At 47.1% G+C, this 16,662-nt stretch overlaps 1 protein-coding gene across 12 annotated transcripts in view; it reads left to right on the plus strand.

Moving 5' to 3' along the window:
• RERE (arginine-glutamic acid dipeptide repeats) overlaps positions 1-16,662 on the plus strand; it is a 719,262-nt gene that overhangs the window by 584,743 nt on the left and 117,857 nt on the right. For all 12 annotated transcript variants that reach the window (XM_063943111.1, XM_063943110.1, XM_063943109.1 and 9 more), the window contains 2 exons: positions 10,430-10,554; positions 10,989-11,088. In XM_063943111.1, the coding sequence (XP_063799181.1) occupies positions 10,430-10,554; positions 10,989-11,088 (225 nt within the window). The remainder of the gene's footprint in view (positions 1-10,429; positions 10,555-10,988; positions 11,089-16,662) is intronic.

Genomic DNA, 16,662 nt, shown 5'->3' on the forward strand with positions numbered 1-16,662 from the left:
TTACAAATGCAAAGCAGGCCCTAAAGGTAAAACACACACACCATATACAAAGCATGTCATGGGCACTGTGCTTTAGACACTGGCTACTTTCTGTTGTAATATCTGAATTTCGTCTCTGTGTCCTAGATGTAGATTAAACAAAGTAAAACTGTTCCTTCAACTTACAGGTGTTTTTATATATTTGACAGCGGTGTAGTGGTATAATAGTGCTTTTCAAATGGAATTTTATGCAAGTAGTGCACTAAAGGACTATGGCCTATATTTCCAAAGCGGTGGGTTGGAGCTGACAATTTAAAGTGTCACTGCCATTCAATGTAAAGCCTGGCATTCTTGAAACTTAATGTTAGTCATTTTAATTTTCAGCTCCAACCCTCCAAGGTGTTAGCCATTGCTTCCTAAATATAGCCCTATGCGTGACTTGCAACAGAAGGAGATGGAGGCAGTAGTCTGTGGAGCTTATGTGAAAATATAATGGTGGGTGCAGTAGTGACTTGCAACAATAACCAATCCGATATTTCTCCTGCAGGGTCCACAGGTTATCCACAGGATAACATTGGGATATGATAGAGCGACAGGGGATTTGCACCAAACGGTCAAAGCTTTTTGGCCTCCCAGCATGCAACGGGTCCGTCTGTATATCCCCGCCTCCTTCCTCAGGCAAATCAGTTTTTTGTTTGGTGCGGCAGGAGCCGGACCATGGTCAAAAGGGCTGCTGTTTTTAGCAGCCATAAGCTTTTTATTCTATAGTCTTCCTTTTTTTTTTTTTTTTTTGCTGAGTGATCTTTCTAAAAAACGTCTTATACGTACCTTGGAAAGAGTCGCTCCAACAACTCCCCGCCGGGTTGCGACAACGCTTACCCACGAGTACAATGCTGTTTCGGTGGGCGTCTGTGTCGGATGTACTAGCAAGTCCAGGCCGGAGCACGAGGAGGAGGTAAGGTATCTGTTCTGCTTAGAGGGGAGACACTGACACAGCCACACTGTTTAGGGAGGAGACTTTCAAACAGTCGCTGACGAGGCTGCCACCTAGAGTGCTCCAGCGCTAGGCCTCAGGGATCATAGGCTCCAGGGGGGTAGAATGAGGTTGCGAACCCTAGGGTTGATGTCAGCAGTGGGGAGTCAGATGCTCCCCTGGTCGCCCCTCCCCCCTGGTTCATGACCAGTTTCCTCAGTCTCCTGCCATGAACTGTTTCCCCACTTCCGTCTGAGACGCTGTGTACTAAGGGGACCCAGTCGTAGCATAGGTGGCTGTGTGACTGGTGCGTCAGAGTTCACTATAGGTTCACGGAGTGGTTGTGTACACTATTGGCGTCTGGATCCACTCGGCGTTCGCAAACACATTGATCAGTCCTGGAAGCGGAGTGAGTCTCCCTGTAGCCACTCTACTGAGTCTGGGTAATACAGCACTAAGTCTCTATCTGCTTTTTGAGTACGAATAGTTGGATAAGTGCTTAATGCATATGAGTCTGATAATTATTATTATTTTTTTAGCGATGCGTCTGAATACGGTTACATTTTATGAGGTGATGCAGTAATATGTTTCTCCTACATACTTGAAATGTATTGGTAGTTGATTATGTGCTCATATTGCTTATCATACTAATGTATAACCTGTGACTGATTGCTAGTGTGATTGCTGACTTTACTATAATTCTGTCAGTTTTTTCTGTGTATGCCGTTCCTCAATGCCGGTGCATAGCAGGGTAGGGTTCGATTGTATGTCACTTTAACAAAACTTAAAATGATTACAGTCACAAATTGTGTAGTACACTGTATAAGTGTCTGATTATTTATCATGCCTAAGAGCGGCAAGGGTGAGGAAAATACACTCACAGCATCACCAACACTCACATCATGTTTGTCTTGCAAAGCTGGGTTAATCTCTCAGGATCTGGTTCACAATGGTTTGTGTGTAAATTGTTTTAGCTTTCACCAAAGTCTCTTGAAAAATACAAGGCAGACACGGGTGCAAGTTGATCCCCCATGGGCTATGTTTGCATAGACATCCAGTATAGGTGAGCAGATAATTCGAACTTCTGTACAAACGATAGGTTACGCTATTAACCCTTACATACAGCATTGCACCTGCGGTTTATCACTTTCAGCAGGGGAAGCAACAGCCACTCAGCAGAAACAGGCTGAAAAGCCGGGGGTAAGTAAATCACATAGACATGAAACAACATCTTCACAGTCTGCACATGTTTCAGATGAGGATGAAGGATGAAGACTCATTACACTCTGGTTCTGTATATGAGGATGAGGAAGAAGGTCTCAGCTCAGTGGACATACCTGAGTTAATTAATGCAATGAAAGCCATTCTGTCCTTAGACGAATCAGCAGAGCCTGTGTTAAAATCCAAGGCACCTGTTTTTAAACGTCCCAAAACGAGTTTCCTGGATCAGAGCAGCTGACGGAAATTATGGAAGATGCTTGGGCTACACCTAGTAAGAAATTTAGAATTTCTAGAAAATGGAATTCCAATTATCCTCTTCCAGCTGGGCACTGTTTAAAGAGGGAGGTGGCCCCCAAAGTAGATAACGCATGTTGTTCGATTAGTGCGAAAATCTACATTACCTCTGCCGTCAACATCATTAAATTATGTCACAGATAGGAGAGTTGATGGTTTTCTAAAAAATTTTTTCTCTGTCTGGGGCAATCAAAAGACCAGCCATGGCGTCAGGCTGGATGGCAAAAGCAGTGGCTGCCTGGGCGAATACATTGGAAGGGGATCTTTCAATTGAATCTAGAAAGCAAAAAACCCATGTTGCACATATCAAAGAGGCTGCAATGTTTTTAGAAGAAGTAGCCTTGGATATGGGTACAATTGCCTCTCGGGCATCAGCCTCAGCAGTAGCCACTCGCAGAAAATTGCTAACCTACAGGATGTGCACACTTTTTTTCTCTAACGTCCTAGTGGATGCTGGGGACTCCGTCAGGACCATGGGGGAATAGCGGCTCCGCAGGAGACAGGGCACAAAAGCAAGCTTTTAGGATCACATGGTGTGCACTGGCTCCTCCCCCTATGACCCTCCTCCAAGCCTCAGTTAGGTTTTTGTGCCCGTCCGAGTAGGGTGCAATCTAGGTGGCTCTCTTAAAGAGTTACTTAGAAAAAGTTTTTAGGTTCTTTATTTTCAGTGAGTCCTGCTGGCAACAGGCTCACTGCATCGAGGGACTTAGGGGAGAGATTTTCAACTCACCTGCATGCAGGATGGATTGGATTCTTAGGCTACTGGACACCATTAGCTCCAGAGGGAGTCGGAACACAGGGCTCGCCCTGGGGTTCGTCCCGGAGCCGCGCCGCCGACCCCCCTTGCAGATGCTGAAGATGAAGAGGTCCGGAACCAGGCGGCAGAAGACTTTCAGTCTTCATCAGGTAGCGCACAGCACTGCAGCTGTGCGCCATTGTTGTCAGCACACTTCTCACAGCAGTCACGGAGGGTGCAGGGCGCTGGGGGGGGGCGCCCTGGGCAGCAATGTATAATACCTGTATGGCGAAAAATACATCACATATAGCCCTTGAGGCTATATGGATGTATTTAACCCCTGCCAGATATCAAAAACTCCGGAGAAGAAGCCCGCCGAAAAGGGGGCGGGGCCTATTCTCCTCAGCACACAGCGCCATTTTCCCTCACAGAAATGCTGGTGGGAAGGCTCCCAGGCTCTCCCCTGCACTGCACTACAGAAACAGGGTTAAAACAGAGAGGGGGGGCACTGATTTGGCGATATGTACATATATTAAAATGCTATAAGGGAGGAACACTTATATAAAGGTTGTCCCTGGATAATTATAGCGTTTTGGTGTGTGCTGGCAAACTCTCCCTCTGTCTCCCCAAAGGGCTAGTGGGTCCTGTCCTCTATCAGAGCATTCCCTATGTGTGTGCTGTATGTCGGTACGTGTGTGTCGACATGTATGAGGTAAATGTTGGTGAGGAGGCGGAGCAAATTGCCTGTAATGGTGATGTCACTCTCTAGGGAGTCGACACCGGAATGGATGGCTTATTTATGGAATTACGTGATAATGTCAACACGCTGTAAGCCGGTTGACGACATGAGAGGGCCGGCGAACAAATTAGTATCTGTCCAGGCGTCTCAAACACCGTCAGGGGCTGTAAAATGCCCATTTACCTCAGTCGGTCGACACAGACCCAGACAAGGACACTGATTTCAGTGTCGACGGTGAAGAAACAAACGTATTTTCCTTTAGGGCCACACGTTAAGGGCAATGAAGGAGGTGTTACATATTTCTGATACTCCAAGTACCACAAAAAAGGGTATTATGTGTGAGGTGAAAAAACTACCTGTAGTTTTTCCTGAATCAGATAAATTATATGAAGTGTGTGAGGATGCGTGGGTTTCCCCCGATAGAAAATTATTGGCGGTATACCTTTTCCCGCCAGAAGTTAAGGCGCGTTGGGAAACACCCCTCAGGGTGGATAAGGCGCTCAAACGCTTATCAGAACAAGTGGCGGTACCATCTACAGATAGGACCGTACTTAAGGAGCCAGCTAATAGGAGGCTGAAAAATATCCTAAAATGTATACACACACATGCTGGTGTTATACTGTGACCAGCGATCGCCTCAGCCTGGATGTGCAGACCTGAGGTGGCTTGGTCGGATTCCCTGACTAAAAATATTGATACCCTTGACAGGGACAGTATTTTATTGACTATAGAGCATTTAAAGGATGCATTTCTATATATGCGAGATGCGCAGAGGGATATTGCACTCTGGCATCAAGAGTAAATGCGATGTCCATATCTGCAAGAAGATGTTATGGACACGACAGTGGTCAGGTGATGCAGATTCCAAACGGCACAAAGATGTATTGCCGTATAAAGGGGAGGAGTTATTTGGGGTCGGTCCATGGGACCTGGTGGCCACGGCAACTGCTGGAAAATCCACCGTTATTTACCCTAAGTCACATCTCTGCAGAAAAAGACACCGTCTTTTCAGCCTCAGTCTTTTCGTCCCTATAAGAGTCATATCTGCCCAGGGATAGAGAAAAGGGAAGAAGACTGCAGCAGGCAGCCCATTCCCAGGAATAGAAGCCCTTCGCCGCTTCTACTAAGTTCTCAGCATGACGCTGGGACCGTACAGGACCCCTGGATCCTACAAGTAGTATCCAAGGGGTACAGATTGGAATGTCGAGGCGTTTCCCCCCTCGCAGGTTCCTGTAGTCTGCTGTACCAATGTCTCCCTCCGACAGGGAGGCAGTATTGAAAATAATTCACAAGCTGTATTCCCAGCAGGTGATAATAAAAATACCCCTCCTACAACAAGGAAAGGGGTATTGTTCCACACTATATGGTGGTACTGAAGCCAGAAGGCTAGGTGAGACCGATTCTAAATCAAAAAAAATTTTTGAACACTTACAAAGGTTCAAATTCAGATGGAGTCACTCAGAGCAGTGATAGCAAACAAGGGGACTATATAGTGTCCCGGGACATCAGGGATGCTTACCTCCATGTCCCAAAAATTTGCTTTTCTCACCAAGGGTACCTCAGGTTCGTGGTACAGAACTGTCACTATCAGTTTCAGACGATGCCGTTGGATTGTCCAAGGCACCCCGGGTCCTTACCAAGGTAATGACCGAAATGAGGATTCGTCGTCAAAGAGAATGGACGACCTCCTGATAAGAACAAGGTCCAGAGAACAGTTGGAGGTCGGAGTAGCACTATCTCAAGTAGTTCTACGACAGCACGGGTGGATTCTAAATATTCCATAACCGCAGTTGTTCCGACGACACGTCTGCTGGTCCTAGGGATGATTCTGGACACAGTCCGGGAAAAGGTGTTTCTCCCAGAGGAGAAAGCCAGGGAGTTATCCGAGCTAATCGGGATCCTCCTAAAACCAGGAAAAGTGTCAGTGCATCATTGCACAAGAGTCCTGGTAAAAATGGTGGCTTATTACGAAGCGCTTCCATTCGGCAGATTTCACACAAGAACTCTTCAGTGGGATCTGCTGGACAAATGGTCCGGATCGCATCTTCAGATGCATCAGCGGATAACCCTATATCCAAGGACAAGGGTGTCTCTCCTGTGGTGATTACAGAGTGCTCATCTTCTAGAGGGCCGCAGATTCGGCATTCAGGATTGGATGCTGGTAACCACGGAGGCCAGCCTGAGAGGCTGGGGAGCAGTCACACAGGGAAAAAATTTCCAGGGAGTGTGATCAAGTCTGGAGAATTCTCTCCACATAAATATACTGGAGCTAAGAGCAAATTTATAATGCTCTAAGTTTAGCAAGGCCTCTGCTTCAAGGTCAGCCGGTATTGATCCAGTGGGATAACATCACGGCAGTCGCCCACGTAAACAGAAAGGGCGGCACAAGAAGCAGGAGGGCAGTGGTCAAAACTGCAAGGATTTTTCGCTAGGCGGAAAATCATGTGTTAGCACTGTCAGCAGTGTTCATTCCGGGAGTGGATGACTGGGAAGCAGACTTCCTCAGCAGGCACGACCTCCACCCGGGAGAGTGGGAACTTCATCGGGAAGTTTTCCGCATGATTGTGAACCGTTGGGAAAGACCAAAGGTGGACATGATGGCGTCCCGCCCGAACAAAAAACGTGACAGGTATTGCGCCAGGTCACGAGACCTTCAGGCGATAGCTGTGGACGTCCTGGTAACACCGTGGGTGTAACAGTCGGTGTATGTGTTCCCTCCTCTGTTTCTCATAACCAAGGTATTGAGAATTATAAGACGTAGAGGAGTAAGAACTATACTCGTGGCTCCGGACTGGCCAAGAGGGACTTGGTACCCGGAACTTCAAGAGATGCTCACAGAGGACTAATGGCCTCGGGAGCTAAGATGGGATTTGCTTTCAGCAAGAACCATGTCTGTTCCAAGAGGAACCGTGGCATCTGCCTCTAAGAAAGGACCTGCTCCAGCAGGGACCTTGTCTGTTCCAAGACTTACCGCGACTGCGTTTGACGGCATGGCGGTTGAACGCCGGATCCTAAGGGAAAAGGCATTCCGGAAGAAGTCATACCTACCCTGGTCAAAGCCAGGAAGGAGGTGACCGTACAACGTTATCACCACATGTGGTGAAAATATATTGCGTGGGTGAGGCCAGGAAGGCCCCACGGAAAAATTTCGACTAGGTCGATTTCTGCACTTCCTGAAAACAGGAGTGTCTATGAGCCTCAAATTGGGGTCCATTAAGGTTCAAGTTTCGGCCCTGTAGATTTTCTTCCAGAAAAAATTGGCTTCAATTCCTGAAGTCCAGACGTTTATCAAGGGAGTATTGCATATACAGCCCCTTGTGTGCCTCCAGTGGCACCGTGGGATCTCAACGTAGTGTTGGGATTCCTAAAATCATATTGGTTTGAACCGCTCAAATCTGTGGATTTGAAATATCTCACATGGAAAGTGACCATGTTGTGGCCCTGGCCTCGGCCAGACGATTGTCAGAATTGGGGGCTTTGTCTTAAAAAAGCCCATATTTGTTTTTCCAGTCGGACAAGGCAGAACTGCGGACTCGTCCCCAGTTTCTTCCTAAGGTGGTGTCAGCGTTTCACCTGAAACAACATATTGTGGTGCCTGCGGCTACTAGGGACTTGGAGGACTCCAAGTTGCTAGACGTTGTCGGGGCCCTAAAAATATATAGATATATATATATATATATATATATTTCCAGGACGGCTGGAGTCAGAAATTCTGACTTGCTGTTTATATTGTATGCACCCAAAAAGCTGGGTGCTCCTGCTTCTAAGCAGACTATTGCTTGTTGGATTTGTAGTACAATTCAGCTTGCACATTCTGTGGCAGGCCTGCCACAGCCAAAATCTGTAAGTGCCCATTCCACAAGGAAGGTGGGCTCATCTTGGGCAGATGCCCGAGGGGGTCTCGGCTTTAAAATTTTGCCGAGCAGTTACGTGGTCAGGGGGGAACACGTTTGTAAAATTCTACAAATTTGATACCCTGGCTGAGGAGGACCTGGAGTTCTCTCATTCGGTGCTGCAGAGTCATCCGCACTCTCCCGCCCGTTTGGGAGCTTTGGTATAATCCCCATGGTCCTGACGGAGTCCCCAGCATCCACTAGGACGTTAGAGAAAATAAGATTTTACTTACCGATAAATCTATTTCTCGTAGTCCGTAGTGGATGCTGGGCGCCCATCCCAAGTGCGGATTGTCTGCATTACTTGTACATAGTTATTGTTACAAAAATCGGGTTATTATTGTTGTGAGCCATCTTTTTTAGAGGCTACTTCATTGTTATCATACTGTTAACTGGGTTCAGATCACAAGTTGTACGGTGTGATTGGTGTGGCTGGTATGAGTCTTACCCGGGATTCAAGATCCTTCCTTATTGTGTACGCTCGTCCGGGCACAGTACCTAACTGAGGCTTGGAGGAGGGTCATAGGCGGAGGAGCCAGTGCACACCATGTGATCCTAAAAGCTTGCTTTTGTGCCCTGTCTCCTGCGGAGCCGCTATTCCCCCATGGTCCTGACGGAGTCCCCAGCATCCACTACGGACTACGAGAAATAGATTTATCGGTAAGTAAAATCTTATTTTTTTTTCCAGGGAATGCTGCACATTCAACCTCATTTTGTTCCTCTTACAGTGCCTTGGGACTTAATTCAGTCCTAAAGGCCCTGTCCCATTTGAACCACTTAATATAGTGGATCTTAAATGGTTTACAGCTAAAGTTCTCTTTCTACTGGCCATGGTGTCAACTAGAAGAGTGTCAGATTTAGGGGCATTGTCATGTCGTTCCCCATTTCTGATTTTTTTTTTTTTTTTTTTATCCAGATAAAGCAGTTCTCCAAACTAGATCTGGGTATCTTCCCAAGGTGGTGTGTAAATTCCACCTTAACGAAGAAATTGTAGTCCCGGCTTTCCAGGTACCGAGCCTTTCTGCGGGAGATGCATCGTTGGACGTTTTCTGTGCCTTATGATCGTACCAGTGCTATCAGAAAAACAGATTCTCTCTTTGTTCCCTACGGATTTCACAAGAAAGGATGGCCTGCCGACAAGCAGACACTGGTGAGGTGGCTTTGGATGACTATTTAAGAAGCATATTCTCAAGCTGATCTCCCTGTTCTGGATAATGTCTTTGCTCAGTCTACTAGTAAGGTAGGTCCATCATGCGCAGCACAACGTGGTGCTTCAGCAGAACAGATATGTAAGGCAGCCACATGGTCTTCCATTAACACATTCATTAGACATTATGCCGTTGATACCTTTGCCTCTCAGGACGCTGAATTTGGGCGAAGGATTTTCCTGTCCAATCAGGAGCGTCCCCAGCACTAAATTGCTTTGGGACATCTCAATGTTATCCTGTGGATAACCTGTGGACCCTGCAGGAGAAATATAGGTTTTGGTAAGAACTTACCGTTGATGACTGTATTTCTCCTAAGTCCACAGGGATCCCACCCTGACGCACCTGATTTGAGGATCGTTTTACTCACTAACCTCTTCCTTCTTGTACGGAATGGTGTGAATGTGTATTCTTCTCGCCTGATTAGGGCTCTCTATGATGCTCCTGCCTTGAGCTTTGGAAAAACAACTGATTTGCCTAAGCCAAGAGGCGGGGATATATGGACATGCCCGTTGCATGCTGGGAGGCCGAAAAGGTTTCACAGTTTTGGTGCAAATCCGCTGTCGCTCCATCATATCCCAGTGTTATCCTGTGGAAAATGTGGACTTATGAGAAATATCGTTATCAACAGTAAGTTCTTACCATAACATATGTATTTTTTTTGTAATGTTAAAATGCAAGGAAGAATGAGGAGGAGTTGTTGGTTACAGCACTATTCATAGTTCTAATACCACAGACAACCATTATTTTTACTGCAGTCCTAAGCTTTTTAATTTGTAAGAGACAATAAGAGGCAGACTTTTAAAATCCATGTTCCCAAAGCTCTATCATATCAATGCAGCCACAAGTAATATTTTATAGATGTTCCTATTATGCTGCTGAATGTGTCCTGCTAATTGTGGGCGTTAAAACATTGCATAAGGCGCTGAACCTCTGACTCCTAATTGGCAGGTCCCCGATAAATATTGCCTTTAAGTATGATTTGTATTGCATCCGTAAGAAGTAATTACAGAGGCTGGAAGCTGTTCTCCGTGAAGTACTCTCCAACCTTACTGCTAATATTGCTATAGATGACTAGAGCTGCTAATTAGGTCTCCCGACACAATAATATCTGTGTAATGACAGCGTTTCCTCCCCGAGTTGTCTTGCTTTTCTGTACGTGCTTTTTACATAAAGAAATGCCAGTTCTTAAAGCCTTGCCTGGGTGAATTTGGTTCTTGTTTATACTTTGGGCCCTTGTCTTAAAAGAAGATTCACAACCTACTGCTTAATTTGTGGATTTTATTCAGTCTTTTATATTGAAAATGTGGTTTAGACCCTTAGGTGGGGAACATGAGTGTGTAATATGTTTATTCATGGTGGTCCTTGAATATTATGTTTTTTCCACAGGCCAAGCTCCCTGATTTGCAGCCTTTCCCCTCCCCTGACCTTGATTCCATTACCCAGCATGAAGAGCTGGTGTGGATGCCTGGTGTTAATGACTGTGACCTGCTTATGTACCTGAGGGCAGCCAGGTGAGCACAAGCATTAGCCCCCCCCTCCACCGCTCTGAGCAGATTGATGACTTTTCAGTTCAACTTCAGAGTTAAAAGCCACAATAACTGCAATCCACTTCAGAGGCTTGTTAAAATATACTACGCTCTTTTTTTAAATGTGTTACTTGATGTGACGACACCAAATCTAAAGAAGAAATAATCTAATTACTACTTATGGGAATTGGTGGCCACAAGTCACAGCTATCTACTCCCAAATTCAGAACCATTCTATTGCCGTTTTGAATGTAGACAACTTGTCGGGACCCCATCTGGCCCACATCTTGACATAAACTCAATAAAAAAAACCCTGGTGCAGTAAAGTGAGCAGGATGTGTGTTTCTGTATAATAACATGTTAAGTTGTGCTTTCCCTGGGTCTGATCTCATTGTGCACGGTGGTTCTCTTTTTGACAGGAGCATGGCTGCCTTTGCAGGGATGTGCGATGGTGGCTCTACAGAAGATGGTTGTGTTGCTGCATCTCGTGATGATACTACACTCAATGCACTTAACACAGTAAGTGTCATCGCATCATCACGTCTGGCAATCGTTTACTTTGCACATGAGTTAATGTGCATATAAAAATGTTTCTCTGACGTCCTAGTGGATGCTGGGACTCCGTAAGGACCATGGGGAATAGCGGCTCCGCAGGAGACAGGGCACAAAATAAAAGCTTAAGGATCAGGTGGTGTGCACTGGCTCCTCCCCCTATGACCCTCCTCCAAGCCTCTGTTAGATTTTTGTGCCCGGCCGAGAAGGGTGCAATCTAGGTGGCTCTCCTGAGCTGCTTAGAATAAAAGTTTAGTTAGGTTTTTTTATTTTCAGTGAGTCCTGCTGGCAACAGGCTCACTGCATCGTGGGACTAAGGGGAGAAGAAACGGACTCACCTGAGTGCAGAGTGGATCGGGTTTCTTAGGCTACTGGACACTAGCTCCAGAGGGACGATCACAGGTTTAGCCTGGATGGGTCACCGGAGCCGCGCCGCCGTCCCCCTTACAGAGCCAGAAGAGACGAAGAGGTCCGGTGAAATCGGCGGCAGAAGACATCCTGTCTTCAGACTAAGGTAGCGCACAGCACCGCAGCTGTGCGCCATTGCTCTCAGCACACTTCACACTCCGGTCACTGAGGGTGCAGGGCGCTGGGGGGGGAGCGCCCTGAGACGCAATATAACAGAATACCTTAGGTGGCAAAACAGAATACATCACATATAGCTCCTGGGCTATATGGATGTATATTAATCCCCTGCCATTTTACACAAAAAAGCGGGAGATAAGGACGTCGTGAAGGGGCGGAGCCTATCTCCTCAGCACACAAGCGCCATTTTCCCCTCACAGCTCCGCTGGAAGGACGGCTCCCTGACTCTCCCCTGCAGTCCTGCTTCAGAATCAGGGTAAAAAAGAGAAGGGGGGGCATTTTTGGCAGCAAATAACGATAATAACAGCAGCTATAAGGGAATAACACTTATATAAGGTTATCCCTGTATATATATATATATATATAGCGCTGGGTGTGTGCTGGCAGACTCTCCCTCTGTCTCTCCAAAGGGCTAAGTGGGGTCCTGTCCTCTATCAGAGCATTCCCGGTGTGTGTGCTGTGTGTCGGTACGCGTGTGTCGACATGTATGAGGAGGAAAATTATGTGGAGGCGGAGCAGTTGCCTGTGTTGGTGATGTCACCCCCTAGGGAGTCGACACCTGACTGGATGATTGTATTTAAACAATTAAGTGATAATGTCAGCAATTTGCAAAAAACTGTTGACGACATGAGACAGCCGGCAAATCAATTAGTGCCTGTCCAGGCGTCTCAGACACCGTCAGGGGCGCTAAAACGCCCGTTACCTCAGTGGGTCGACACAGACCCTGACACAGATACTGAGTCTAGTGTCGACGGTGACGAGACAAACGTAATGTCCAGTAGGGCCACACGTTACATGATCACGGCAATGAAAGAGGCATTGAACCTTTCTGACACTACAAGTACCACAAAGAAGGGTATTATGTGGGGTGAGAAAAAACTACCAATATTTTTTCCTGAGTCAGAGGAAATAAATGAGGTGTGTGAAAAAGCGTGGGTTTCCCCCGATAAAAAACAGCTAATTTCTAAAAAATTATTAGCATTATATCCTTTCCCGCCAGAGGTTAGGGCGCGTTGGGAAACACCCCCTAGGGTAGATAAGGCGCTCACACGTTTATCAAAACAAGTAGCGTTACCGTCTCCTGATACGGCTACCCTAAAAGAACCAGCTGATAGAAGGCTGGAAAATATCCTAAAAAGTATATACACACATACTGGTGTTATACTGCGACCAGCAATCGCCTCAGCCTGGATGTCGCATGGTCGGAGTCCCTGACCGAGAATATTGATACCCTGGATAGGGACAATATTTTGTTAACTATAGAACATTTAAAGGATGCATTACTATATATGCGTGATGCACAGAGGGATATTTGCACCCTGGCATCAAGAGTAAGTGCTATGTCCATCTCTGCCAGAAGAGCGTTATGGACGCGACAGTGGTCAGGGGATGCGGATTCCAAACGGCACATGGAAGTATTGCCGTATAAAGGGGAGGAGTTATTTGGGGCTGGTCTATCGGACCTGGTGGCCACGGCAACGGCTGGAAAATCCACCTTTTTACCCCAGGTCACTCCACATCAGCAGAAAAAGACACCGTCTTTTCAAACTCAGTCCTTTCGTTCCCATAAGTACAAGCGAGCAAAAGGCCACTCTTTTCTGCCCCGGGGCAGAGGAAGAGGAAAAAGACTGCACCATGCAGCCGCTTCACAGGAGCAGAAGCCCTCCCCTGCTTCTGCCAAGTCTTCAGCATGACGCTGGGGCTTTACAAGCAGACTCAGATATGGTGGGGGCCCGTCTCAAGAATTTCAACGCGCAGTGGGCTCACTCGCAAGTGGATCCCTGGATTCTACAGGTAGTATCGCAGGGGTACAAACTGGAATTCGAGGCGTTTCCCCCTCGTCGTTTCCTGAAGTCTGCTTTACCAAAGTCTCCCTCCGACAGGGAGGCAGTTTTGGAAGCCATTCACAAGCTGTATTCCCAGCAGGTGATAATCAAGGTACCCCTCCTGCAACAAGGAAAGGGGTATTATTCCACGCTGTTTGTGGTACCGAAGCCGGACGGCTCGGTGAGACCAATTTTAAATCTGAAATCCTTGAACACTTACATAAAAAGGTTCAAATTCAAGATGGAGTCACTCAGAGCAGTGATAGCAAACCTGGAAGAAGGGGACTATATGGTGTCTCTAGACATCAAAGATGCTTATCTCCACGTCCCGATATACCCTTCTCACCAAGGGTACCTCAGGTTTGTAGTACAAAACTGTCATTATCAGTTTCAGACGCTGCCGTTTGGATTGTCCACGGCACCTCTGGTCTTTACCAAGGTAATGGCCGAAATGATGATTCTTCTACGAAGAAAAGGCATTTTAATTATCCCTTACTTGGACGATCTCCTGATAAGGGCAAGATCCAGGGAACAGTTAGAAGTCGGAGTAGCACTATCTCAGGTAGTGTTACGTCAGCACGGGTGGATTCTAAATATTCCAAAATCGCAGCTGATTCCAACGACACGTCTACTGTTCCTAGGAATGATTCTGGACACAGTCCAGAAGAAGGTGTTTCTCCCGGAGGAGAAGGCCAGGGAGTTATCCGAGCTAGTCAGGAACCTCCTAAAACCAGGACAGGTCTCAGTGCATCAGTGCACGAGGGTCCTGGGGAAAATGGTGGCTTCTTACGAAGCGATTCCATTCGGAAGATTCCATGCAAGAACATTTCAGTGGGATCTACTGGACAAATGGTCCGGATCGCATCTGCAGATGCATCAGCGGATAACCCTGTCGCCAAGGACAAGGGTGTCTCTCCTGTGGTGGCTGCAGAGTGCTCATCTACTAGAGGGCCGCAGATTTGGCATTCAGGATTGGATCCTGGTAACCACGGATGCCAGCCTGAGAGGCTGGGGAGCAGTCACACAGGGAAGGAATTTCCAGGGCCTGTGGTCAAGCTTGGAAACGTCTCTTCATATAAACATTCTGGAACTAAGGGCCATTTACAATGCCCTAAGTCAAGCAAAACCTCTGCTTCAGGGTCAGGCGGTGTTGATCCAATCGGACAACATCACGTCAGTCGCCCACGTAAACAGACAGGGCGGCACGAGAAGCAGGAGGGCAATGGCAGAAGCTGCAAGGATTCTTCGCTGGGCGGAAAATCATGTGATAGCACTGTCAGCAGTATTCATTCCGGGAGTGGACAACTGGGAAGCAGACTTCCTCAGCAGACACGACCTTCACCCGGGAGAGTGGGGACTTCACCCAGAAGTCTTCCACCTGATTGTAAACCGTTGGGAAAAACCAAAGGTGGACATGATGGCGTCACGTCTAAACAAAAAACTGGACAGATATTGCGCCAGGTCAAGGGACCCTCAGGCAATAGCAGTGGACGCTCTGGTAACGCCGTGGGTGTACCAGTCAGTGTATGTGTTCCCTCCTCTACCTCTCATACCAAAAGTACTGAGAATCATAAGAAGGAGAGGAGTAAGAACTATACTCGTGGTTCCGGATTGGCCAAGACGGACTTGGTACCCGGAACTTCAAGAGATGCTCACGGACGAACCGTGGCCTCTACCTCTAAGAAAGGACCTGCTACTGCAGGGGCCTTGTCTGTTCCAGGACTTACCGCGGCTGCGTTTGACGGCATGGCGGTTGAACGCCGGATCCTGAGGGAAAAAGGCATTCCAGAAGAAGTCATCCCTACTCTGGTCAAAGCCAGGAAGGACGTAACCGCAAAACATTATCATTTGGCGTAAATATGTTGCATGGTGTGAGGCCAAGAAGGCCCCTACAGAGGAATTTCAACTGGGTCGTTTCCTTCATTTCCTGCAAACAGGACTGTCTATGGGCCTAAAATTAGGGTCCATTAAGGTTCAAATTTCGGCCCTGTCGATTTTCTTCCAGAAAGAACTGGCTTCAGTACCTGAAGTTCAGACATTTGTAAAAGGGGTGCTGCACATACAGCCTCCTTTTGTGCCTCCAGTGGCACCTTGGGATCTCAATGTGGTGTTGAGTTTTCTAAAGTCACATTGGTTTGAACCACTTTCCACTGTGGACTTAAAATATCTCACATGGAAGGTGTCGATGCTGTTAGCCTTGGCTTCAGCCAGGCTTGTGTCAGAATTGGCGGCTTTATCATATAAAAGCCCTTACTTAATTTTTCATTCTGACAGGGCGGAATTGAGGACTCGTCCTCAATTTCTACCTAAGGTGGTTTCTGCATTTCACATGAACCAACCTATTGTGGTACCTGCGGCTACCAGGGACTTAGAGGACTCTAAGTTGCTTGACGTTGTCAGGGCCTTGAAAATATATGTTTCCAGGACGGCTGGAGTCAGAAAATCTGACTCGCTGTTTATCCTGTATGCACCCAACAAGCTGGGTGCTCCTGCTTCTAAGCAGACGATTGCTCGTTGGATTTGTAGTACAATTCAGCTTGCACATTCTGTGGCAGGATTGCCACAGCCAAAATCAGTAAAAGCCCATTCCACAAGGAAAGTGGGCTCATCTTGGGCGGCTGCCCGAGGGGTCTCGGCTTTACAACTTTGCCGAGCAGCTACTTGGTCAGGGGCAAACACGTTTGCTAAATTCTACAAATTTGATACCCTGGCTGAGGAGGACCTGGAGTTCTCTCATTCGGTGCTACAGAGTCATCCGCACTCTCCCGCCCGTTTGGGAGCTTTGGTATAATCCCCATGGTCCTTACGGAGTCCCAGCATCCACTAGGACGTCAGAGAAAATAAGATTTTACTTACCGATAAATCTATTTCTCGTAGTCCGTAGTGGATGCTGGGCGCCCATCCCTAGTGCGGATTGTCTGCAATACTTGTATATAGTTATTGTTACAAAGATTCGGGTTATTATTGTTGTGAGCCATCTTTTCAGAGGCTCCTTTGCGTTTATCATACTGTTAACTGGGTTCAGATCACAAGTTGTACGGTGTGATTGGTGTGGCTGGTATGAGTCTTACCCGGGATTCAATATCCTTCCTTATTATGTACGCTCGTCCGGGCACAGTATCCTAACTGA

This window comes from Pseudophryne corroboree, chromosome 10, assembly GCF_028390025.1.
Source record: "Pseudophryne corroboree isolate aPseCor3 chromosome 10, aPseCor3.hap2, whole genome shotgun sequence".
Classification (NCBI taxonomy): Eukaryota; Metazoa; Chordata; class Amphibia; order Anura; family Myobatrachidae; genus Pseudophryne; species Pseudophryne corroboree.